This window comes from Xenopus laevis, chromosome 8S, assembly GCF_017654675.1.
Source record: "Xenopus laevis strain J_2021 chromosome 8S, Xenopus_laevis_v10.1, whole genome shotgun sequence".
Classification (NCBI taxonomy): domain Eukaryota; kingdom Metazoa; phylum Chordata; class Amphibia; order Anura; family Pipidae; genus Xenopus; species Xenopus laevis.
In genome coordinates, this window is record NC_054386.1 from 85,981,170 (window position 1) to 86,007,883 (window position 26,714).

At 38.5% G+C, this 26,714-nt stretch overlaps 1 protein-coding gene across 4 annotated transcripts in view; it reads left to right on the forward strand.

Annotated features, from left to right (window-relative positions):
• LOC108700581 (ryanodine receptor 1) overlaps positions 1 to 26,714 on the forward strand; it is a 142,274-nt gene that overhangs the window by 94,233 nt on the left and 21,327 nt on the right. For 2 of the 4 annotated variants that reach the window (XM_041575339.1, XM_041575340.1), the window contains 21 exons: positions 2,748 to 2,918; positions 3,373 to 3,432; positions 3,651 to 3,785; positions 4,266 to 4,378; positions 4,858 to 4,954; positions 5,817 to 5,923; positions 6,014 to 6,065; positions 7,409 to 7,477; positions 8,639 to 8,738; positions 8,856 to 8,935; positions 12,321 to 12,397; positions 12,612 to 12,685; positions 14,372 to 14,389; positions 17,458 to 17,538; positions 18,598 to 18,686; positions 18,768 to 18,896; positions 19,987 to 20,091; positions 22,464 to 22,493; positions 25,225 to 25,306; positions 25,599 to 25,734; positions 25,876 to 26,581. In XM_041575339.1, the coding sequence (XP_041431273.1) occupies positions 2,748 to 2,918; positions 3,373 to 3,432; positions 3,651 to 3,785; positions 4,266 to 4,378; positions 4,858 to 4,954; positions 5,817 to 5,923; positions 6,014 to 6,065; positions 7,409 to 7,477; positions 8,639 to 8,738; positions 8,856 to 8,935; positions 12,321 to 12,397; positions 12,612 to 12,685; positions 14,372 to 14,389; positions 17,458 to 17,538; positions 18,598 to 18,686; positions 18,768 to 18,896; positions 19,987 to 20,091; positions 22,464 to 22,493; positions 25,225 to 25,306; positions 25,599 to 25,734; positions 25,876 to 26,581 (2,511 nt within the window). The remainder of the gene's footprint in view (positions 1 to 2,747; positions 2,919 to 3,372; positions 3,433 to 3,650; positions 3,786 to 4,265; positions 4,379 to 4,857; positions 4,955 to 5,816; positions 5,924 to 6,013; positions 6,066 to 7,408; positions 7,478 to 8,638; positions 8,739 to 8,855; positions 8,936 to 12,320; positions 12,398 to 12,611; positions 12,686 to 14,371; positions 14,390 to 17,457; positions 17,539 to 18,597; positions 18,687 to 18,767; positions 18,897 to 19,986; positions 20,092 to 22,463; positions 22,494 to 25,224; positions 25,307 to 25,598; positions 25,735 to 25,875; positions 26,582 to 26,714) is intronic. The other 2 variants (XM_041575341.1, XM_041575342.1) reach the window with 1 other exon arrangement.

Sequence of the window (26,714 nt, forward strand, 5' to 3'; positions counted from 1 at the left end):
GGTTTGAGAACTGGAAATTCGGCTCTTAAAGTACCAGGAGCGGCATTTTTACTGCCCCTGGTAGTTATGGGGCGCTGCCGCCTGAGACGACAGCCTCAACTCGCCTCATTGGCGAAGCGCCCCTGTGCCCAAGCAATACATGGCACGCAGTGTTGGGACCGAGTGAGGATATTTGTGGGGAGGAAGTTGAAAATACGTTTCACAACCCAAATTTCTAAGTGCTGTATATTATACATGTAAGCTGAACCACACAGTGCGGCTTCTTCAAATCCAACGAGATGAGAGGAAGCAGATGCAATGAGACGGATGCGTCAAATATAATGTAAGCAATAGGAATGTCAGACCTACAAGCTGCGTGCAACTGACATGTTGAGTCTTCATCCGACAGTCTTGTCGGATGCACGTGGTTTTTAGGTCTGACATTTCTATTACTTACATTATATTTGGCGCATCAGCTTCCTCTCATCGCGTCGGATTGGAACAAGCCTCACCGTGGAGCCCATCCCTTATACTGAATTTAGTAGTGAACCTTTTTTTCTCCAGTACAGGCTTCTTTAGCAGTGGCACAAACTCTCACCCTCCCATTGACCAGAAGTTTTAAAATGGACCTCTCCGGCACACCATTCAAATTCTTATCTCTTCATAAATAGTCATCTCGGCATTCTATTCTGTGGACCTGGCCTGTAAAACTCACTTTTAATAAATAGTACGCTATATTAATACAGGCCTCCTCCACAACAGGCTTTATGTGAATAAACATATCAAATTTTTTTTATAAAATAACCAATTTAAAACTGTCTGGCAAAGCCTTTGCTGTGTGATGCTCGATAATCTGCTGATTTAGTGAGAGCTGAGAAGGACAGAAGAATTTTGCATGCTGACAGTAAGAAGGATAAAGTATAGATGGCTATATTTTTGCCTGCCCAAGCCAAAGCAATACATGGCACGCACAATTTGTTGGCACCAAGTGAGGACGTTTGTGGGGAGGAACTTAAAAATAAATTTCCCAACTCAGATTTCTAAGTGCTGTATATTATACATTCGCATGCTGATGTCCATCTTCACTGTTCACATGCGCATGTGTTTTTCCAACACAACTGATTAGATCAGGATTCTGGATGTACTGTATATAAGACTAGGGTCTCCGAGTTTGTAAATGATAACTCACCATTTAGGAAGTGGCCCAGGTGCACCACCCTGAGCCCTCAGCATAGGGAGCGACAAACTGAAAATTCTTTGGAGCAGGCACTCAAAAAGGCAATCTTCCACCAGGCAGTATGCAGTATTGCCTGGTGAAAGATTACCTTTTTGAGTGCCTGCTCCAAAGAATTTTCAGGATTCTGGATGTGCCCCCCCCCCCCAACATAGCTGTATATATTTGCTTTAATGTACAATTGTGATTAATTGTATGTTTTCCATCAATGGAAATTGAGAATATGGAGTGATAAATGCCTGGACTTCAAGTTTAGTGTGAGGATTCATATGTGCTTAGGCATAAGCATCAGTCTGACTCATTTATCAACACTGTGCACATTTGCACCTGAGCAGTAACCAATGGCTACAAATCAAATATTGTCTGTTTTGTTCTAGCAACAACTCCAGCGGTACATTTTGCACAAATAGAATTTATTCTAGACAGGTGTAGATGATGAACTAACTCAAATACCTCATTAACAGTCAGTTGGAAAGGGTTAGTATTTTTATTCCCTTGGATAATACATTTCCATACTTACAGTGGTGATCTGGTGACACTAAAATTGGTCAATGGTGCCGTTTAGCATTATATTTCAAAAGCCCCCACGTGTGCTGCAATCTTAACATTTTAAGATTACTATAAACCCTATGGAAAGGCCTGAGGACATTATTTAATTGCTATCACTAAGACATATTTACAAAATTAAGGGGCCGATTCACTAACTTCGAAGTTTTTTTGGGGCTACTTCGACCATCGAATGGGCTACTTCGACCTTCGACTACGACTTTGACTTCGAATCGAAGGATTTGAAGTAAAAATCGTTCGACTATTCGACCATTCGATAGTCGAAGTAATGTCTCTTTAAAAAAAACTTCGACCCCCTAGTTCGCCATCTAAAAGCTACCGAAGTCAATGTTAGCCGATGGGGAAGGTCCCCATAGGCTTGGCTAACTTTTTTTTGATCGAAGGATATTCCTTCGATCGTTGGATTTAAATCCTTCGAATCGTTCGATTCGAAGGATTTAATCGTTCGATCGAAGGAATAATCCTTCGATCGTACTATCTGCGCTAAATCCTTCGACTTCGATATTCGAAGTCGAAGGATTTCAATTCCCAGTCGAATATCGAGGGTTAATTAACCCTCGATATTCGACCCTTATTGAATCAGCCCCTAAATGTCAGATCGTATCCACTATTACATCCGTAATTACCAACACATTTGCGTAGTTACGTATTTTAGTCAAAAATATGATGCAACACGTAATTCATATTGACTGAAACAAGAGACCTAATACAGGGTATATATTGTTTGTATGAGGAAAACCTTGTGAACACTGAACATAATGGAACCCTATGCAATATGGTGCTGGATTTATTGGTTTTGTTCCGGAAATTATGCAGATTGGTCTTCAGAGACGTTTGCTAGCTCTACACATTGTGTTTCAATGTGAGAAACACATAGCATGATTGATTGCATGCCTTTCCCTATGTTCTGTTCTGTATTTGGATAAATTCACTATTTGGAATCACTATCTTGTATTTTCCTCTGCAGTCTGGAGGATCGGATCAGGAGCGCACACAGAAGAAACGACGTGGAGACCGCTACTCTGTGCAAACATCCCTTATCGTGGCTACCCTTAAAAAGATGCTGCCTATTGGTTTAAATATGTGTTCTCCTACTGACCAAGAGCTGATTGTATTAGCCAAAACACGCTATTCATTGGTGAGATTTTTGTTTCATTACTTGAGCGTACATGGTAGATAAAATTAAGGTATTTATTTGAATTATTATGCATATGCGGTAATATACTATTAAAGCAAGGTAGCAGAATGCCAGATGTTATGTTGTCAATCTAAGTTTTTTTGGGGGGGGGAAATTAGAATTGTACGATTCAAAAGCGCATTACTTTGATTCGTACGATTCAAATTCGATTGAAAACTGACCTATTTGATCGAAAACTGACATATTCGGCCAAAATAACTTCAATTTCATTTTGGTTGTCTTTTTGAATTCGAATTTTGAAGCTTTACAAATTTGAAATTCGACCCTTGATAAATCTGCCCCTTAATGAACCCTCCAGCAGGCCTGGCTATCCCCCCAGTAACAGACAAAGCCTATGCTATTGTGTTTTCTTACCTACAGGCCATTATTTTTCTTTTTTCTTTATCTTCAACAGAAAGACACAGATGAAGAAGTCAGAGAATTTTTGCAGAATAACCTTCATCTGCAGGGCAAGGTAGGCTATTTATGGAGTGGATTTATTTTTGACTATTTTGATATTTTTTATTCTTTTTCTTCTTTGGTTTTCTCTGGTGATCTGTTGTTTCTCTCAGTAACCTTAGATTCTAATAATATCTCTCCCTCATCTACCTGATTCTCAATTTCTTGTCTCATATATACAGCTTCAGTTCTTTCTCCCTCACTCCTTCTTCCTTGTCATTGTCTCCATTGCAGTGTGATAACTCCTCCATGCGCTGGCAGATGGCTTTATATAACAAGATGTCTGGGAAGGCTGAAGACTCCAATAATCCAGAGAAGATTGTTAAACGTGTTCAGGAGGTTTCTGCAGTCCTCTTTCATTTGGAGCTGGTGAGTCAGAGTAGAAGTGTAATGTATTCCTATCAGTGGCGTAACTACCGGGGGAGTAGAGGGTGCAATTGTACCAGGGTCCGCACCCCCGCAGGGCCCCCCTAGCAGATCGCGCCCTGTTGCAGCAGGCTGTAGTCGGCTGCGGCCGAAGAGAAAATCGGCACGAAGGGGGGTGGGGGCCGGCTTCAGCTTCACGGCCCGCACCATGGCCCGCCCCCACCTAGTAACGCTACTGATTCCTATCATCAAATATCAAATGATCAAACAAATATGCACGGTAACACACTTCAGGCATTTATTTATGCAAATTTACCATAGCAATTAAATTACAAAATTGTGAAATATAAACTCATATCATACCACATGGTATGTCTCACCCCTGTCTCCATACTTAATGTAAACACTCAGTCCTGACGCATTTCTCACCATTGGGTGCTTCATCATCCTCTGATTACAATTTTTTTCTGCACTCCATCTCAGACTGAGCACCCCTTCAAATCAAAGAAAGCTGTTTGGCATAAGCTCCTTTCTAAACAGCGTCGACGAGCTGTAGTTGCCTGTTTCCGTATGACCCCGCTGTATAATCTTCCTAGGTACGTGGTAATACATCTAAATCCATTTCATACAAGCAAAATCTCTCATATCGTTTTGTTAGCTGTATTCCAGAGTGTTGAACTGATAAAGATGGTTGAAAATAAGATGAATATATGTGACCTAAAATGATTAAAATTCATTAAGGTGATACTGACAAATTCTTTTAATTGATAGGAACTTGCTAATAGTAAAGCCCACCCCAAGCGGAATATACACCTTCTGACACTATAAACTGAGCCCTGAGATTAGTTGGCTTGTGAGGTGTAAGTAGCGATAGGAGATCTTTTATTACTAGTAATACCTACATTCTCCTATTAATTATAGGAAATATATGGAATATGTCAGTATCACTAAAAACACTTACAAGACAAAGTATTGGATCTTTCCTGAGTTTACACCATCATAGTATGTGCTTACCACCGATTACCCCCATTGAAAGGGCAATTATGAAGATTACTATATGTGCATTTTTTTGTAGGCACCGCGCATGTAACATGTTCCTGGAGGCTTACAAACAAGCTTGGATATTGGGTGAAGCTCATAACTTTGAAGACAGGATGATTGATGACTTGGCTGTGAGTAATTCTGATTCTGCCTTTTTCAGCAGGATTTGGATTCAGCAGAATCCTTGTGCCTGGCTGAACCAAATCCTAATTTGCATATGCAAATTAGGATTTGGTTTCAGTTCGGTATTCAGCCAAATCTTTCATCAAGGATTAGGCCGAATCTCAAATATTTGGACAGAAGATACCAATATATTAAATTATATATTATATTAGTATTATAGATTTTCACAGGGTCCTCATTTCTGTTTTCTGTCATTTAAGGAGAAGGAAAGCTACCGAAGATGTTTATTGCCAATAGATTAGCCACAAAAGCGCAAGCTAAAGCACTACATGTTTTCTGCAGAATGCTTTACCATACCTGAGTAAACAGTTCTAGAAGCTCTCTCTGTTTGTTTAGGATAGCAGCTGCCATATTAGCTTGGTGTGACATCACTTCCTGCCTGAGTCTCTCCCTGCTGACTCTTACTGTAGCTCTAGGCTCAGATTACAGTAGGGAGGGGGGAAAGGAAGGGGAGAGGGAGAGAAGAGCATACTGAGCATGCTCAAGCCCGAGCCCTGGAGGTTTAAGATGAAAACAGGAAGTGTACACAATGGAAGGAAAGAAATTAGGTGTTTCTTTTGACAGAGGACTCAGAGCAGCATTACTTTGAGGGTTTACTGGTGTATTTATATAGACCTTTCTGATAAAGTTTACTTAATTTTAGCCTTTCCTTCTCCTTTAATCAGATGTTCAGCTGTTTGCAGTAACATGGCTTCTTTAGTAAATGTCTAAACTGTACATCTATTGAGAAGTTAAGATTTTCAGTCTAACATTTGGTAATTATATGGCACAAAATGGGAAGTGGGTTCATACCAGCCACTTATTCTTTAGAAATCCAGTGAAGCAGAAGAAGAAGAGGAAGCAGAAGAGGAGAAAAAACCAGACCCTCTACACCAACTGATTCTGCATTTCAGCAGAACTGCCCTCACAGAGAAGAGGTGGGTGACAAAGAAAAATCGTAATACAAAGATCAGACTACTAGTAGATTATAAGTAAATGATTACTGATGTTCTTCTCTTCCTTTGCAGCAAGCTCGATAAAGATTACTTGTACATGGCCTATGCTGACATCATGGCAAAGGTAAGAAATGGTAATGCAAACATGTTCTACTTTGATTATGGCTGGAGAAGAAAGGTAAGATTCAAAGTTATTTGGCAGATTCATGGCACATATACTGTAAATACTTGGGATGAGCGATTTTTCACAGTGAAATTTGCATTGTGAAATTTTTCACAAATCGACATTAGAATTTCGCCATGCATTTCGTTTTTATGCTCCAAAATAAACACCAACAGCCTTACTTGAGTTTTACCATGACATTTTTGCTTAAAGGGTCCCTATGTTTTTTGCACTGTTAAAAATGAAGGACAAAAGCCCATAGACATCAATGCATTTCCTGCTAGAAAAAATGTGGAAAGAAACACCCTCATTGATTAAAATGCATTAGGAGAAATTTTAGCAAAAGATTTTTTCTGCAGTTTCCTGAATTTTTCAGAAAAGCCAATCAGGGCAGTTTTGCTCATCACTAGTATCTATACAAGATTTGTTTTTGCAGATAAAGTACTGTACTAATACTAAATAGAACCATAATTTGTGTTCCTTCGCTAGCAATGGCACTAGGGCTGCACCGAATCCACTATTTTGCCAAACCCCAAATCATTTTTGAAAGATTTGGCTGAATACCGAACCGAATCATAATTTGAATATGCAAATTAGGGGTGGGAAAGGAAAACATTTTTTATTGCTAGAGGTTTAATCTGTACTATCATGAGCCACAAATCTCTCAAAAATTCTTTTTCACCAGCAATAAATTGGCATTTTCTTAAATACTTTTTTGCAATGTGTCATTATACATACTAAATAAAAGGAGCATCCACCCAAATGTGTTTTTTGCATAATGAAAGAAAATAAGTTTCCAAAATAAATTTTTTAAAACAGATCAGTGGTTTCTACATTATTCTTAAATGTATTTGCTACCGAAGAAATAAACTCGGTTTCCACTGTTTTCTAAAACACTGGGCCACATTCAATTCAGTATGAAAAAGTTTTCTCATGGTTTATCACGTGAAAATTCATGGATGAGATTCAATTCGAACTTTTCTCCTAATTCAGTTCCAGTTTTTTCCCATAAACTTCAATAGCGTTTTCACATGATAAACAGGGAGATATTTTTTATTGAATTGAATTGCATCTCAAATAGAATCTCGTCCATCTGTTTTCCCATGATAAACCTTTTTCTCGCTGAATTAAATCTGGCCCATTGTCTCAGTCACAACACAACTAGAAACCATGCATTGTGACTTGTGTTCACAGTGTGGAGCTTGGCTATCATTTCATATACATGAATGAAGTGTTTGTGTCTTCCGAGTGCAAAGTAGATTTTGTGTATAGCTCTCATAATTCATTGCCCTGTCTTCTAACAGAGTTGTCACGTTGAGGAAGAGTCAGAAGAAGCTCCTGAAGGTGAAGAAGAAGTTGAACTTACATTTGAAGTATGTACATATGAATCCTACAAAAGCCTATTACCCTCTTGTGAAGCATCTAACTCCCTTTCTGTTTCTTCCTTCATTTGTTTTTCCTCTAATATGTAACCTCTACCTCTCTCCAACTAATCCCTGAGTTCCCATCCTTTCTAACCTTTCTCTTAATTTTATCCCAAACCTCCAGTTCATATTTTCTCTTTTCTCTTACCACCTACTTCACTTTGCTACTACATGAGATTGTCTTATCTCTTACTACCTTCTCACTAATGGTAATCCTTCCTCTAGGCCCGAAACTTTCTCTAGCTCCCTATTATTCTGTGTACTGCAATTTCTTTTTCAAGTTCCACTGTGATGCATATACACGGCTCGCCTCTTATATGGCTTCTTCCTGCCATCTGAGTATTTCTGAGTATCCCTGCATTAATTATTATTTCTCCTAAACACAATTTTAAGTAAATCTGAAACAGTAAACAATTTATTTTTATTTTGTATTATTTAATCCATTCAACTTCTTATGTCACTGCTTTTTTGTCACTCCTACTGTCTGCTAATGAATCAGCTCCTTTCTTACAAACTTTTATTAACATAGGCTTCATTATCTGTTCTCTTCTTTTTACCTAGCATTTATCACTGCTACATACATAATAAATAGGGATGCACCGAATCCAGGATTCGGATCAGGATTTGGATTCAGCTGAATCCTTCTGCCCGGCCAAACCAAATCCGAATTCTAATTTGCATATGCAAAAACGCATGACTTTTTGTCACAAAACAAGGCAGTTATGCAAATTAGGATTCTGATTCGGTTACGTATTCATCCAAATCTTTTGTGAAGGATTCGGAGGTTTGGCCGAATCCAAAATAGTGGGTGCATCCCTAGAATTAAATTAGAAAAAAAAAACATCCACATACTCCTCATCATTTCCTTTACTGCTATTCTCTACAAGCATCCGCTATTAGCTGTCGCGTTGCAAAACATTATGGATTGTAATGCAAAATTCTCACTTTTACATCCATGCAGCCCTCACACACAAAATTGTTTAGACACCCTATGGGATATAAACAAGGATTACATGATTACAATTTTATTGCAACTGTGCCTACTTATAATTCATTTGAGTTCTCTGTCTCTTCCTTTTACCTCATTTTTTAAAAATCTCTCATAAACAGGAGAAAGAGATGGAAAAGCAGAAACTATTATACCAGCAATCTAGGCTACATAACCGTGGAGCTGCAGAGATGGTCCTGCAGATGATTAGTGCATGTAAAGGTGAGGCTAGGAGCGAAATTATAACTTTGTTTATGTATGTCTTCCAGTAATATCTTTTAGTAATAACTTGAATATTGCTCCCATGTAAAATTGGTAACAGATTAATTTGTCCTTCAGGTGAGCCAGGATCCATGGTCTCTTCTACCCTCAAACTGGGTATCTCCATCCTCAATGGAGGAAACAATGAAGTTCAACAGGTGAGATTTTTCCATCAGGCATAAGTCTCCATCCTTTTGTTGAAATCTAAAGTATTTTGCTAAAAGACTGGATACTGGATAAACTCTACTAAGATGGAATCTATAGAACAACCAGCCTTGGCACAATGCTGGCAATTTAACCCAGGTACTACAGATTCAGATATAGTGTGGGAAGCTTTTAAGCAACGGCTAGGGGGGCCTACATAATGGGTATAAGCCAAGCTGAAAAAATCTATAGAAAACACAATAGATTCACTATAGAAGGAAGCTTCTGACAAGAAGTTAATAGAAACGACTGGTTGTAGGCTACCTGTCAACTTGCATTAACCAATGTTGAACAAGCCAAAGCTTATATACAGTGGCTATTGCTATATAGGAGAAGGGAGGCACACCCACGTACACAGGGCCGCCATTAGAAATCACAGGGCCCCGTACAACAAAATTTTTGGGGCCTCCTGGGCCCCGCCCACATTGACACCCAAGCCCCACCCCATATCCCGCACACTCCACATCACAGTTAAAAGACCACGCAGACATCAACGCTAAAAAAGTAACCCCCCTAAGCACAAGTTACAAAAAGCTATTGATGGTCAGGGCCCCCATAAAAGTTAAAAAAAAAACACACAAATTGGTGTCCAGTAGAATTGAACTTGTGGCTTCAGGACTTCAACTTCAGCTCCTTTCGTGACTTTGGGTCTTTTCGCCACTTCAGGACTTCAATTTTTTCTGTTTTCGTGACTTTGGGTCTTTTCGCCGATTCAGGGGGCAAATTTACTTACCTCCGTAGATCCGCCAGCGTTGTCTTCGTCGCACTTCGCCAGGCGTAGATTCATCAGGACATCGCAAATTCACGAAGATCCGAAGTTCTGCACAGGTTACCGATCGTTTCCGAAGTTGCGCTAGCGAAGTTACGATGAGCGGTTCGAAGTTGCGCTAGCGAAGGCTAATTTGCATACGGCGCCAAATTTGAATTTCAACGGACGTGTATGCAGCAGCACATACAGAACACTACACAAGCGCAGGGAAACTTAATAAAAGTTATTTTAGGTGTTCTAATACCCTTCACATGTGCCCACAGTATAGTTAAGGTGCCACAAATGTAGGGGGGAAGGTGGGCACCCTAAAAAAATTAGATTTCTTTCAGCCTATCACCCAAAAAACACCAGAGAATTTTTCAACTTTTTTTTTTTAAAATCCTTTCTACTCTATTGCGCTTCGCCTGCTCTAACCTGGAGAAGTAAACTCTGGCGGAGTTTCACGTTCAGGAGGTCACGTTCAGAAAAAGACCAATGTTAGTAAATTTGCGTATTTTCACCCCTTCGCCAGAGTGCAACTCCGCCAGCGTTATGGTGCGAAGTGGCGCTAGGCTATCATCATCACTGGCGAATTTTCACCAGGGTGTTTTCGTGACTTTGGGTCTTTTCGCCGCTTTAGGACTTCAATTTCGGCTGTTTTCGTGACTTCGTGTCTTTTCGCTGCTTCGGGACTTCGGCTTCAGCTGTTTTTGTGGCTTCGGGTCCTTCGGCTGTTTGGCTTTTCGGCACTTCCGCATTCCAGACTTGAGTAATGGCCGCACGGCTCGGGCACTCGTAAGGGGGGCCCGGCTCTTTCAAAACTGCAGCACTGCCGTCCCCCCTTCATGCCCGGGCCCGGGACACTTGTCCCCCCTGATGGCGGCCCTGCTATGACAACTAAGTCTATGGAAACTACAATTAGAACTTGGAAGGTGGCTCAAAAACTGCTAACTCCTATAGGACAAATATATAACTCACCTCATGCTCCCCTGTGCCGCAACAATTACATTTTTCACTTTGCAAATATGCCAGACTATTAATTCTGAGCAGGGCTTGGTTTTAAGTATGTGAAAGATCTCTATCCTGAGGGTCAACACACCTAGGGGCAAATTCACTAACATTCGTAGTTGCGCCAGGCGCAACTTCGCCGCGCTTCGCCGCACTTCGCCACACTTCGCCAGGCGTAGTTTCGCCAGCGCTCCGCAAATTCACTAAAATCCGAAGTTGCGCACAGGGGTAGCGTAAGATTGCGAAGTTGCGCTAGCGTTGATTCGCTAAGTGAAGCGAAGTTACGCTAGCGAAGGCTAATTTGCATACGGCGCCAAATTCAAATTTCAATGGAGGAATACGTATCAGCACTACAAATGGCTAGAAAACCTTCATAACCTCAAATAAAAATTGTATTTTGCCCTAAACATGTGCCCACTGTATAGGTAAGTTGCCATGAGTCAGGAAATGTAGGGGGGAAGGAGGGGAGCCCCAAAAAAAATTTCGATCTTTTTCAGCCTATCACCCATAATGTAGAAAACACGCCAGCGTTTTTTGGGACTTAGAAAAAATATTGACCTTTTTTGAAGCAATCCCTATCTACTCTATTGCGCTTCGCCTGGTCTGAGGTGGCGAAAGAAGTCTAGCGTAAAAGGTAGCGTTCAGTACACTGCGCGCGTTAGTGAATTTGCGTAGTTACGTCCGTAGCGAAAATTCGGCAGGCGTAAGGGTGCGAAGTAACACTAGCGAATCTACGCCAGTGTTCGTTAGTGAATTTGCGAAGTAACGAAAATGCCAAACGCTAGCGAATTAACGCTAGCGTTCGGCGCTTCGGCGCTTAGTGAATTTGCCCCAAAGTGTTTTAGCTAAGCCAATTAGCACTATTGTTTATTTTGTAGCCATGATAAGTAGCTGCTACTAGTATCTCTGTGTGTCTTCGCCCTAATAGTAGGGGATATTGCAGGTGTTGCACACCCTATTTGGGGGTTATCCGTACAGATATAGGTGTCCTCATCTTGTCTCCTTGACTTCATGCATACAGACTACAGAGTGATTGTAGTAAGGAGGGTATAACTTAACTTGGCTGAAATCCAATCAAAAATGAAGGTAGACATCAGCATATTCTGGACAAGCAGTCACGGTTCAGTCTTTTAAAATGAGACCTGTCTACACTTCCTTGATCTCACTAATTATATAAATGATGGTGTAGTCTTCTATATAAAATGTATTACTGTAATGTTGTCTTGTACTATGTGCAACAAACAATATAGATATTTGCAAAAAGTAAAAATGTAATTATTAAAAGGCAATTTAAAAAGTAAGAACACAGTAAATAGAGCTGATGGTAAATATATTTGATGATGTTTATGTTTAGAGAGCTGCGTTCACCCAAATAACTATGGGGATAAAACTGTAGGAATTGTTTTCTGAAGTCAGGGAACCTGTGACTAATATAAACATGTAAGATGCAAACACCAAAGATCTATTATACTGAGTGGAAAACGGAGGTTTTGAATTTACCCTCATCCTACAATTGTTTATTGAAAATTTGTTGATTTCTTAAAAAGACTGACGCTCAATTTTGCCCTTCTGTCTCCACACAGAAAATGCTTGATTACCTGAAGGAAAAGAAGGAAGTGGGCTTTTTCCAGAGCATGCAGGTCTTAATGCAAACCTGCAGGTAAGGAGTTGTAGCAGAATTGTCAAACATTCCTGGTAGGACAATCCTGTGGTTTATTTTTGGATTGTGAAATATTTCAAAGGCCTTATAAGACCTTTAATAATATCAAGAAGCAAATTGATATAGTTAAGATGAGACACAAAGTAATACCATCTTTCTGCACTCTGTGAATTTTTTCCCTGTTTGCAAATCTATGTGAATCTCCACATATCAGTGTACTTGACCTGAATGCTTTTGAACGTCAGAATAAAGCAGAGGGACTCGGCATGGTAACGGAGGATGGGACAAGTGAGTTGCCACATACATTCTTGAATTTTTCATTCTATAACACAAATTGTAATTGTGGGAGAAATACTGTTATTAAAGTCAGGGAGTATATTTTTAGTTCTTTTAGAAACTATTTATAGCCTTGTTTGGTCCTATGTTGTCCATAACCAGAAGGAACTGTCTACTTTGCCTGGACTTACAGTGAATTCTACCTTGAAATCCTTATACCGTTTAGTACTGTTTCTTTTGCAATCAAATAAGGAATCAGGTACCTAGTATCAATTAGGTTCTTGTAGAGTTCAGAGCAAAATGCAACTATAGAACAGGGACCCCGCAGTAAACCTTTAAAATAAGTGAGTGTAAAATTGATGAGGGGGCTATATTATTTAATATTATATTATTTTATAATATTTATAATATATTATTTTTATATTATATTATTATATTATTTATTATTTTTTATTCCAAGATATGAAGCGATACATGTGCTGTTAATATGAATGAAATTTGTTACAACAGCACCACCTTCTGGTCAGTTTTCAACCAGTCTGACCACCAAGTAGTCAAGGAAGTTGTCAGGAGAAAGAAAGAGGCTGCTCTGATGTTCTTTCGCTTAGGAAAAAAACTAGAAACCTTTCTCAAATCTTTCCTAATCAGAGCAGCCTCTTTCTTTCTCCTGACAACTTCTCTGACTACTTGGTGGTCAGACTGGTCGAAAACTGACCAACAGGTGGCGCTGTTGGGACAAAATTCATTCATATTAACAGCACATGTATCCCGTAATATCTTGGAATAAAAAAATAATAAATAATGAATGTTTATTGCAAAAGTGCTTAGAATAGCACCCTTATCAATTTTACATTCACTTATTTTAAAGGTGTACTTATCCTTTAAATGTTCGTTTTCAACAAATTAGGTAATGTTTTGGCCTACTGCTTGCAATGATGTTTTTACATATGAACAGTTAGTTACCTGCCATAATGTGTATCAACTTAGATGTGAACATTGGCAGTTGACTTATTAGCTGGAGACATTTATGTTTCTAGCATTACTGATTTTATAATAATTTCATAATTTGCCTGAATTCCCTTATCATTTTCCTACCTTTACCTTTATCACATTTCTCCTAAAAATACAGGGATCATTTATTAATGAGCTACAAAGCCACAAATGTACAAAGATATCAGCACTATAAAATATGTTACGTTGATCACCCAGTTTTCTTCACATTTGCAGCCATCGCTGGTGTCAGTTGACCAGTAATGAAAGCCTAGTCTATACTTATTTGGGGCATTGCTAGTTATTACAGGAAGTGTTGTAGCTATTATCGCCTCCACTCCTAGCTGCCAATGTCATTAATGGCCAGTGCAGTGGCACCACAAATTGGCAATTCAAGTTGCACAGGGGCAGTAGCTGTAAGCAATACTTGAAACTGGTTTTACTGCAGCTCTGTTATACTAGTGGCTTCTTAGTAAATGAACCCCATGGACAATTATTAATACATTTTCAGTTGGGTTGTTCTTTTCTCTTTCTCTTTCTTTGTTTTGAGGGTAATATAAACTTGTTGTTAATTTATTCTTGTGTCATCCAATTAATTTGTTTGTAATAATAATAATCACATTTTCCTTCCTGTTCCCTGACATGTGGTTGCCCCCCTACCTTTTCCTGCCTGCTTCTCTCTCATTCCCTGACCTCCTTGGTACCCAGTCATCAACCGTGAGCAGGGTAAATGTTCCAATAAAACTCACTTCTCATATGCTTATGCTAACACCTCAGCAATCTCACATATCCCTTGCGTTGCTAGTCATAACTTTACTGGGAATTCATTCAAAAGGGATATTAACTACAGGCCCATATTATGTATGGCCTATCATTCTTTTCTAGCCCTGCCATCTTAAAGGACACGTAAACCCCCTCCAGAAAAATGGAATAGGTGAACAGCCTTTTTGAAATCTTTATATAACTCTGGTTGTTAAAAGGTTAACAGTAAGGCTGCAGTATCCCCTTAATCACTTAGAAATCCTTCTCCTCCTCTAACCCCCTCAGCCCCTGCCCTCAGGAATTTGCTTTGGCTGTTGACTTATGAGCATGATCAGTTCTTCTCAGCTCAGATTACTAAACACACCCTCCAGTCTAACAGCCAATGAAGAGATAGCATTGCTGGTTCCTATAGAAACTCTGCTCTAGCTGTCTAATCCTATTTTTCTCCTAACCACCTCTCCTGAGCTCAGCTTAATTATTACAGTGCTCAATCCCAGCAGAATTTTTTTTTTTCAAAGTATGTTGTTCCTGTGTAAACCTGCATTCTGCATTTCATGAACTTTACAGCCTACATGTCTCAATGTTACTGATGATGTGTCAGAGGGGAAATGGCGGCCTGGTGAAAGCTGCTATTTGTTTTAGGATGGTATGATGCTGGCAAATGGAGGGGGTATACGCAGTACAAATATTGTGGCTTGGTGGGCTTGGTGGGGAAGATATGCCCAACTTATATACATGGTAGGAAAATGTAGGCTTTACATGTCCTTTAATTATGCTTCATGGGAAAATGCATTACACTGAGAGAAAGCAGATAGTATTGTATTTAAATGAACAACACTTATTTCTCAAACCTTTGTTTCCAAAATCTGGATAATAGCAAGTACCAGAAAGTGATACAATAATTGAACTGTTAATTGACAAAGCTGGTATGCTGTGATGGACTGGTCAGCAGCTCCAGATCTGGTGGTAGATCTCAATCTATGGTTTGAGCACTTCTGGTCCATATGCTGCATTTACATGTAAGGTACAGATGGAGCAGGTTTTTGAAAAAAAGGGTAAACCAACATTTATTTTTTGTAGATAATGTGCGCCTAGCTACATGCTCCACTGGGTTAAGTCAAAACTCTTCTCCACCTGTTTATAAATAACCAGTATATCTAATGTCATGCCTATTTATCTTTGGCTATATGCAAAATACAATTCAAAAGGAACCTATTATAGCATTATAAGTAAATATCTATCTTATCTATCATATATAAATACCTATATTAGCATTAGCATTATCATTCATTGACTTTTATACTGCACCAAAGCCTATTTAAAGCACAGAATAAGAAAAAATAATGTCATGGAATAAGGTGCTCTATATAGAAATAAATCAGAATATAACCTAGGCGATGGAATGGGGATGAGTATGCTTAGTAGTTGCCATCATGACTCTCATGATTCACATGAGCCAACTTTGAAAATAAAAACGTATCCTCTCCCTTTCCAATAGGGATACACAGAATCCGGTATTCAATTTGGCATTCTGCTGAATCCTTGCATTTTTCTGTTGCAAGATTCAGGTTTGGCAGAATCTTAAGTGTTTAGCCCAAGCAAATCAGAACCCTTAGTCATGTTAATCATAAACTATAGGCAACTAACATGACAATTTTTGTTCACAGTTGATGCAATGTTTACTTTTTTCAAATGTAATAAGTAAATTACAGTTCAGATTTGGTTTTATGTTCAGATGAATCTTTTGTGGAGGATTCAGTATTTGGCTTAATCCAACAATTATGGGTTCTGTGAATCCCTCCCTTAAAAGTTCAGGGAAATAGTTCCAATCTTTTGGAACAAAGAAAAAAATTAGCACCCAAAATTCAGGGCCTACATAGAAAGATGACTAATAAAGAGTAGCAATAACAATACATTTGTAATTTTATAGAGCATTTTAGATAGGGTCAGTGACCCCCCATTTGAAAGCTGGAAAGAGTCAGAAAATAAATTATTAATAATCTATAAAAAAAAAAGGAAAATGAAGGCCAATTGCTTAGAATTAGTCACAATATAATATTCTAAAAGTTAACTCAAAGGTGAACCAGGGTTTAAGAAGATGAACCATAAAATTATTGTACTTATTGGAAAAATAGTGGCAGCTCGGAATAGTTTCCAAGAGACCAAATATGTCTTGAGATTTGGTCATGATTTATTTATCTTTTTACTAATTGTGATATTAATGTAAATATATATGGAACACATATTCCATAAGAGCATCCATTTCACCAATTATTACTGAGCAAATTACATTTAACTATCTTTGTATATTGTCCAAAGACACAAATTTGACTTATTTATCAACTATACAATATTATAGGAACATCACACACAAGAATTAATAAAGATAAACATATTAGTATTTGGTGTGTTTAAGATCTTAGTTTCAGAATGGAAGATGGGCAGAGAGGTTATCTGCACAAAAGATTATCTGCATAAACTAAAGTGATATCTGTTTGGATTTTGCCCATCTGCTGCCCCTAACTGCATGGATTTGGTTTGTATCTGGTTTGCAGTGTATAAGAAGGAAATAGCTAATTACAGGCACTAACACAGCTCTTTGCTTTAGTCTTTCTTCCTTTTATCTGGATTTATGCTGTCTCTTTTTTATATCTGTCATACATTTCCCATTTTTTGTCCTTTCTTTGCTATATTATTACTTTCCATGTGCCATTCTTTTCCTCTTTTGTTTCTATATCTACCATTCCACTTTCCTTCTGTATTTCCTCTGTATTTGTTTTTCTATACTACTGTCTATTTCCTCTGTGTTGCACCATTTTCTCCACTCCTGTAACCATGAAATTCTTTCATTCCCCACTTGTATTAACTTTGCTTATCCAATCCCAATCCATCATTTACCCAATCCTTTCCTGTCAACCCAACCTCTAATTTCATATCTCCCCCTTGCTCTTTTTGCTTTCTGCCATACCAATCTCTTCCCCGTCGTTCCTTTTTCCTTTTTATCCTTAACGTTAATGTTTCTGAATTTTTAGGTGAAAAGGTGATGGCAGATGACCTGTTCACCCAAGATCTTTTCCGCTTGCTTCAGCTGCTTTGTGAGGGCCACAATAATGGTATGAGAGATATACATATTGTTGTATCATTCATATATATATATATTGATGCAGAATGACAGCACTAACAAGGAATTTACAATGAAGATATCAGTCAAGCAGAGGTAGGTTTATTGTATCCGATGTTTCAGTTCCTTACTGGAACTTTCATCAGGGAAGTGCTGTCATTCTGCATTGATATTTACTTTTTCCGGACTAGCACCCAGGCTGACGCTTTGGCTAATGGTGCGTTCCATATATATAAATATATATATATATATATATATATATATATATATATATATATATATATATATATATATATATATATAGGATAATGTACCCCCTACTGTAATTTATAAAGATATTATGTCACTGAGGAGTTATGTGACCATATAAAAACATGAGGCCGAAGGCTGATTGCTTTTATACAGGTTACATAATTCCGAGGTGACTTCTAATATCTTTATAAATTTCAGTAGGGGGTACATAATGCATTATAATCTACATTTTGTGTGAAATGTTGGGAGGGGGGTCAGCGTCCAATTCTGGTCGGCGGTGTCCAAATCGGGTGTGCGCTGGCGTCCAATTCGGGCGCGCTGTGCCAAATTCGGCAGCCGTGGACCCCTGTTATAAACGGCACATTGTGACGTCAGAACGCACTGTTTATAAGGATATAATTTACAGTCTGGTCCCATAGGGAAATGACCAGACTGTAGATTATAAGGATATAATTTACAGTCTGCTCCCAAAGGGAAATGACCAGACTGTAGATTATATATATATATATATATATATATATATATATATATATATATATATATATATATATATATATATATGTGTGTGTGTGTATATATACAGAGTAAAGAGGATAAGCACTCACTGTATTGCAGATGAAGAAAATTCAAATTCGAATTTTCTTCATCTACAATACAGTGAGTGCTGATCCTCTTTACTCTGTGTATGCATCCTTGATCGTGCACCACTGGCAACATTGCGATTTGAGTGCTTGCACTGTGGGATAATATATATATATATAAAACAAATGATTTTCTTTATACTCTCTCTCTCTTATAGATTTCCAGAATTACCTACGTACTCAGACTGGAAACACAACCACTATTAATATTATCATCTGTACTGTGGACTATCTGCTACGTCTGCAGGTAAACTTTCCTGATGCCAAATCTGTAGTTCGTTATGAACTGTATGTTTTTATTAGTGACCTTTTGTTCATCTATTTTCAGGAATCTATTAGTGATTTTTACTGGTATTATTCCGGAAAGGATATAATCGATGATCAGGGGAAAAGGAATTTCTCCAAAGCCATGTCAGTGGCAAAACAAGTGTTCAACAGCTTAACAGAGTACATCCAGGTAATATTATTTCCTTTTATCACAAACTCAGTGTTTACACTAGAGGTGGATTTGTTTGATTTGACAGGTATGGGAACTATTATCCAGAATGCTCATAATTTGGATCTTTGTACCTTAAGGGTAGGGACACACTGGGCGATTTGGGGAGTTTTAGTCGCCTGGCGACTAATCGCCGCGACTTTTCTCCCCGAATGCCTCCCCTCGCTCTGCGCCTGGCTAAAATGAAAAATCGCCTGCGCTAATCACACGCGGCGATTCGTTTTCCGAAATCGCCCGAAGCTGCCTCACGAGGAAACTTCGGGCGACTTCGGAAAACGAATCGCCGCGTGTGATTAGCGCAGGCGATTTTTCATTTTAGCCAGGCGCAGAGCGAGGGGAGGCATTCGGGGAGAAAAGTCGCGGCGATTAGTCGCCAGGCGACTAAAACTCCCCAAATCGCCCAGTGTGTCCCTACCCTAAGTCTACTAGAAGATTGTAGTAACCAGTTTTTGTTGACATTTTGGTTAAGGGCATTCCTGCAGTTTTCGAATTGCCTTATGATTAATTTCCTGTTCTGTTTTCCCTCTTCCTGTCTAAGCTGAGAGCAAGTGTGGAGCAGGGCTGTGATACCTGCCATGTTCTAATAAATGTATAAAGTTCCTGTGCTGGTCTGACTGCTTCCTCTGAACTAACACAACATTATAAGTTAACCCACTGCTCACCAAGCAGTTTATCACAAACATCATTTAAACATTAAATAAGCCCAATAGGCTGGTTTTGCTTCCAATAAGGATTAATTATATCTTAGTTGGGATCAAGTACAAGCTACTGTTTTATTATTACAGAGAAAAAGGAAATCATTTATTTAAAATGTAGATTATTTGGATAAAATGGAGTCTATGGGAGATGGCCTTTCCGTAATTCCGAGCTTTCTGGATAGCAGGTTTCCGGATAATGGATCCCAAACCTGTATAACATAAATGGTACATTATCATAAATATCAGTATACTTCCTAAAATATGTTGCCTCTGTTTTAACCTTTCAAACGAAATATTCTTCCTTTTACCTTTATAAGTTAATTTGTGCTATTTAATCCATTTCTTTTCCCCAGGGCCCTTGCACTGGTAACCAGCAAAGCCTTGCACACAGTCGCTTGTGGGATGCAGTGGTTGGCTTCCTGCATGTCTTTGCTCACATGATGATGAAACTTGCCCAGGTAAGATAAAATGCACCTGTCTCCCATGTTCTGCAATTGTAACTGTAACATAGGGTGCAATTGAGTACCCTGTACTATAAGTAATCTGGAAAAAGATATATAATGTATCCTGGCAAAAGAATGGAAATACCAGATGTGCAATTGTAAAGGCCAAGTGCCAGCTTCCTAACAAAGTTGTATAATATAAGACTTTTTTGCACTATAATATATCTTCACTAAGATGGCAGCCTTATAAACCCACTTGCTGTCTAAATCCACTTACTTAAAGGCATGTAAAGTCTAAAATAGAATAAGGCTAGAAATGCTGTATTTTGTATTCTAAAAATAAACATGAACTTACTGCACCACAAGCCTAATCAAACAAATAATTTATGCTTTCAAAGTTGGCCACAGAGGGTCACCATCTTGTAACTTTGTTAAACATCTTTGCAAGACTAAGACTGTGCACATGCTTAGTGTGGTCTGGGCTGCTTAGGGTTCGTCATAAACAAAGCTGCTTGAGTTCTGCATGGTTGGGAAGTAAGGCGGGGGCTCCCCCTGCTGTTCATAAGTATAATTGTTTCCCTGCTCACAGTTAGGGACCATCTGACAATTCCTATCCACAGCAGTAAATGAAGGGAGAATTTTACTGCATACAGTCAGGATTCTTATAAAAACGGTACACATTTTTAAATTAAAGTATACTGGAGATAGGTTTCTTTTTCATTAAAGAAAGTAAAAATGGGATTTTATTTTTTTGCCTTTACATGCCCTTTAAGAGCATTCCTATGCAATATTGATAAATTGAAGCCCTCATCCAGTCCATATCTCTCCTACTCTGAGGGCCAGTCCTATGGTTTAGAAGGTTATATTATAGACTGTATTTAGAATGCAAGTGCCCTTTTCGGCCAGCATGATTGAAATGTGATCTTTTACATGAAAAACATTCTCCACTGATATATGGAGAGCTAAGGACAAATGGAGATACAAGTGTCAGAATAAACGTCTTACACAAAAAAATGTGCCTTGCTGCAACACCTTCTGACATGTTCATTCGAATTGCAGAGTGTGGATGGACCTATGAAATTATAATAGAAATACAAGGGTAATTTGAAGTTCTGAAATGTCACATAAACTCAGTTGATCTGACTGATAAGATGCCTGTAGAATGAGGCTTAAAGTGGACCGGCCACCCAGACATAAAAAGTTGTATAATAAAAGTCCTTTTCAAATTAAACATGAAATCCAAAAAAAATTTTTTGTATTCATAGCTGTTGTAAGCTCATTTAAAAATCTCAACTGTCAATCAAATATTGTCTGCCCCTCCTCTATGCCTTAGGCATAGAGGTGGGGCAAGCAATTACTTTCACTTTCCATGCAGCACTTACTAGATGTCACTGCTCTCCCCACATTCGCCCAGTTCTCTTAACCATTTAATTGTGTAACCAGGACATGGGGATGGACATCAGGTCCCCCATTCTGGTGCACAAACAAGATTCTGAGATGATGCAAGGCTTGTCTTAATAAGTGTCCACAAAATGGCTCCTACCTGCTTACTATAATTATGAGATACCAGACTGATGGAAACACGACTCAAATAATTTATACAGTGTAATTAAAGTTCATTTTGCTTGACGAATGTGATGAAATAGGATTTGGAATTATTTTTTTGGGTGACAGGTTCCTTTTAAGGTGCCTGTTTATTAAATGGTGATAAAACCTAATAATGACTTGCAACAGAAATAAGTCAAGAAAAAAACACCAAAGCTAGTTTGCTAAACTAAGTTCACTTTTCCAATGGCAGATTTTTTGGCACACATAAATATATATACTCATCAATTATTACATCCATCCATGTAGTGCTCGAATTTTCTGTTTGGGATGGAATAATACTAATACATCTCTTAATGGTGAATTAATTGATTATAAATAGCATAACATGAAAATAATTGATAACTCATACAAATTAATTTTTCATAATATAATGTAATCATCTAGTAAATCCAATATCAAAAGAGGAGTTGACCCAAAAACTCACAACTTTCAAGAAACAACTCTATAATTCACCCTAGGTAAATAACTACAGCTGTCGCATGACCAATATGGCATTTGCTTTATTTCTGGTGCAAAAAATAAATTGTACTGTTAACACATTGCCCATTGTTGCAAATTTTAATGATCTTTAATAAATAATTTGATGTAATATATGAGTTTTGTGCAGTTTACGCACAAATCAACTGAATAGCATTGTGTGTCTTGGAGTGTAACAGTTCCCTTGGTGTGAACAAGAATATATCTGTGGCGTGTTAAAACTCAAGCCCATAGCAGGTAGAATAAAGCGATATCACATGCTGAGTAGGTCTGAGTAACACTTTTATTCTAATGTGTAACAGATGCCCAAAAATGGAGGACTACGAAACGGAGTAAGACTATTTCTCTGTCGCACGGCTGCGTCTAGTTCAACTGTCTCAGCTAGAAATGCTCCCATTTCCTTTCTGTGTCTGTCTCACTTTCCTGTCTACTGTCTCTTTACCAATCTCTGTGCCTGTCTCTTGGCCAGGATCTCCATCTCCTCTTTATTCTTGTAATCTTATACGGTATGTCTATCCCTCTCTTTAACTATCCCAATTACCCTGTACTACCGTTTCTTCTCTATATCTCTCCAGACTCACAGCTTTATATCTTCTTTTTATTATTTACAATTTCTCTGTAATGCTCTCTCTCTTGTCTTACCTTAATCTATCAGTCTCTTTACTTCTCCTCAAACCTTTTTGGTTCTCTTTTTTCCCATTTCCCTTCACTGCCAGCAGCCGTATGACAGTGTAGAGTTTTTGTTTGGGGTCTGCCCATTGCATTGGGTCATTTTCATGCTTTCATTGTGGGTTCTGTGTCTACAGTATATATTTTGACATATGTGTCAGTCTCCATGGGGGAGGAGGGAATGGGAGAGACAAAGTGTATCCCTCACACCCTGTCCGTACGTCATAGCCTCTTAAAACTTTCAGTGGATTCACATTTTTACCCTTATGACTGTTCTGGTGTAACGAAGACAGCCAACGAGACTGTTACCAAGTTTGTTATTATGAGAACCCTGTTCCAAAGCTGAAAAACATTTGGTGATTTGACAGAATCCACTATAAAGGATATTAGCATGCTTGTAACTCTTGCGTGAATTCTCAAATAGCTGTTATAAGAACAGAAGTCAGGGTTAGGCTTTCACATACATGAAAATATTTGTGTAACGTGTCTAACAGCAGCAAAAAAAAGTGTACCATCCATTGCAAGCCAGTGAAAAACTGAGCAGATCACTGAGCTTCATATATAGGTTCTACATATGCTGTTAAAATTGTATTGACGTCTTTTGATACCATATCTCTCCCTCCTTCTCCTCCCCTCAGTATACCTGTTTGTTTGTTTCATGCAGCATTGCTCTCGTAGCATAATGACTGGGGGGGGATAGGGAGGGAAAGAGGGAACAGGATCACTTGACTTTCTTCCCTTTACACCCTTATGTCTCCTTCCTCTAAGTCTCCACTCTGCCCCCACTGGAGGGGTCATCAGGTCTGAGTATGGAGATATTATAAATATAGCTGTTGAGGGGAAAGGTTTGTAAACAGTCTGTTTTTATTTCATTGCACACAAGGATCATTTTTGGAGTCGTGTTTACCCTGAGGTAAGATGCAGGCAGTTGTTTAAAATACAGGGTAACTGACCCCTATTTTGCCAAATATATGTGAAATTATGTTAGGCGATTATACTTCGGTATACTGTATTTTAAGTAAAAAATACAAAAAAATACATATGAAAGAAAAAGATAGAAATAGGATGTGTTCACTTCGAAATGGGATTTGGTCAGACTGCCAGAGTGGGGCGGTTTGGTTCGGCAATAAGATGGTGCAAACAACTGTATTTCTCCTCACCCCTTTTAGCTTAAATGGGACAGTTTTTTAACAAGGCAGAGCATGTAATTCTAGGACATTTCAAATTTGGTTAGAAGAAGGGTTCTTTTCTTGCAGTGATAGTCATTCAATAACTAAAATGCAGTCACCGAAGAGGTTGAGCTGGCCATTTAGTTGGGTTAGTAACATGAAAGGATGTTTATATTTAATATTCTATTTATTTTAGTATTTGTAAAGTACAATGTATATTCCATGGCTGTACAATTTGCGTAGGGTAACTATAAAAACACAAAAACCTACAAGAACTACCTTCTGGCACAGAGTGAAGTCAGAGACACAAAGGGTTGATTGTGCTTTCTGGACTGTCTGAAAAATGAGATACCTGGTTGAGAGTAAAGTGCAATACACTATCGATATTTATGGATATAAACCTAGGAACAAGAATGGTAACCTTCATGTGATGTGATCAGTGCCGGACTGGGACACCAGGGGCCCACCAAAAACGCTTAGACCAGGGGCCCACCCAAACACCTTTAGACCAGGGGCCCACTCTAAGTATTATTTTCTTTCTTTAGTCAACCTCTATTCTCCTATTCTCTTTTCTTTCCATACTATAACATATTATTCCATCTATTTAGCCTCTTTATTCTCAAAGAAAAAGGGAATGGCCATGAAATAAGCCAAATATTTAGAAGCAGGAGGGCCCACTGACACCTTGGCCCACCGGGAGTTTTCCTGGTATCCCGGTGGGCCAATCCGACACTGGATGTGATAATATCCAAGATAACTCCATAATAATAGGCAATAGTGATGGGCGAATCTGTGGCGAAAAATTTGTGGGCAAACATTTGCAATATACAGCAAAACTTTTGCAAAACGCATTGAAGTCACTGGGCGTCAAAATAATTTTGCCACTTTTCAATTTTGACGCGAGTGACAATTTTTATACACGTGACTCTTTGGTCCAAAGGCATTAAGGTCAATGGGCGTGCAAATGATTTTGAGGTGCGACAATTTTAATGTGCATGTCAATTATTTTTGACACTGCGGGATTTTTCGCCAGTGAATTGTCGCTGCAGTTTTGTGAATTAATTCACTTGCGGCACAACATGTTAATTCACTGCAATTTTCCAAAAAAAGATCTTGGAATATATGTGGTGGTGCATCTTCTGTGAGAATGTCATCCATTTGGGATGTGTCCTGGCTGCTTTGATATTATCGCTAATACATCTTAGTGTTGCTATGTGTCTTGCAGGACTCAAGCCAGATTGGGCTTCTGAAAGAACTGCTGGATCTGCAAAAAGACATGGTTGTCATGCTGCTGTCTCTGCTAGAAGGTACCATCATTTGTAAACTCCTTCTCATAATTACGCATAACAGTCCTTTTCAGAATCAATAGTAGAATTTGGACTCTGTGTAGGGTGATTATAATTGTTTCTCAGATGCTGTCTCAATTTTATATATATTTATTAGAATGAGAATTCTTCCAGGTTTCTGTTTCCTGTCAAACCATAAACTCTAGAAAGGATGACAATTATATTTACTATATAATTATTAATAAGACCGCCTCATATAATGTGGAATTATCAACACTTCTCACGCTATAATTATTTTTTTTTTCACTTACAGGAAATATAGTTAATGGCACCATTGCCCGGCAGATGGTAGATATGCTGGTTGAGTCTTCTAGCAACGTGGAGATGATTTTGAAATTTTTTGATATGTTTTTGAAACTGAAAGACATAGTCGCATCAGATGCCTTCAGGTAAAGAACATAAACAAATGAAAAAGTGTTGAGCAATGCTCAACAAAAACGAACAACTGCACAAGCATTGTCATATTGCATGCTCATTTTCACAAAAAATGGCAGCTATGGCTAATGTATCATGATTTTCTTTCATTACAGAGATTATGTCACAGATCCTCGTGGCCTCATCTCCAAAAAGGATTTCCAGAAAGCAATGGACAGCCAGAAGCAATACTCTACCTCAGAAATCCAATTCCTCCTTTCTTGTTCAGAAGCTGATGAAAATGAAATGATTAACTTTGAGGAATTTGCTAGTCGGTTTCAGGAACCAGCTAAGGATATTGGGTTTAATCTAGCAGTCCTGCTGACCAATCTCTCGGAGCATGTGCCTAATGACATAAGGCTACAGAACTTCCTGGAATTAGCCGACTGTATCATAAATTATTTCAAACCCTATCTTGGCAAAATTGAAATTATGGGAGCTGGTAAGAGAATAGAAAGGATTTACTTTGAGATCAGTGAGACCAACAAAACTCAGTGGGAGATGCCCCAGGTCAAGGAGTCAAAGAGACAATTCATATTTGATGTGGTCAATGAGGGTGGGGAGTCAGAAAAGATGGAACTTTTTGTAAACTTCTGTGAAGACACCATTTTTGAAATGCAGATTGCTTCCCAAATATCAGAACCAGAAGAAGAGAAAGCAGATGATGATGAAGATGATATAGGGGAAGGGTCTGGAGAAGGAGAGGAGGCGGAGAATGGTTCTCCAGAAGAGGCATCATCAGCATTTGGCGAGTTTATGAGCAATGTTGTAAACTTCTTCAAGATGTTCACCTATAAGAACCTCAGGAGGCAATATCGCAAGGTAAGATATTGTAGAAGTCAATGGTATATGTCCTGTTTACAATTGGAAGATATCCTGATCTGCGCTGGGTTTCATACAATAATTTGATTCATTTGTGGTTTTCGGGCGATAATCTTACAAAAACATATGTTTC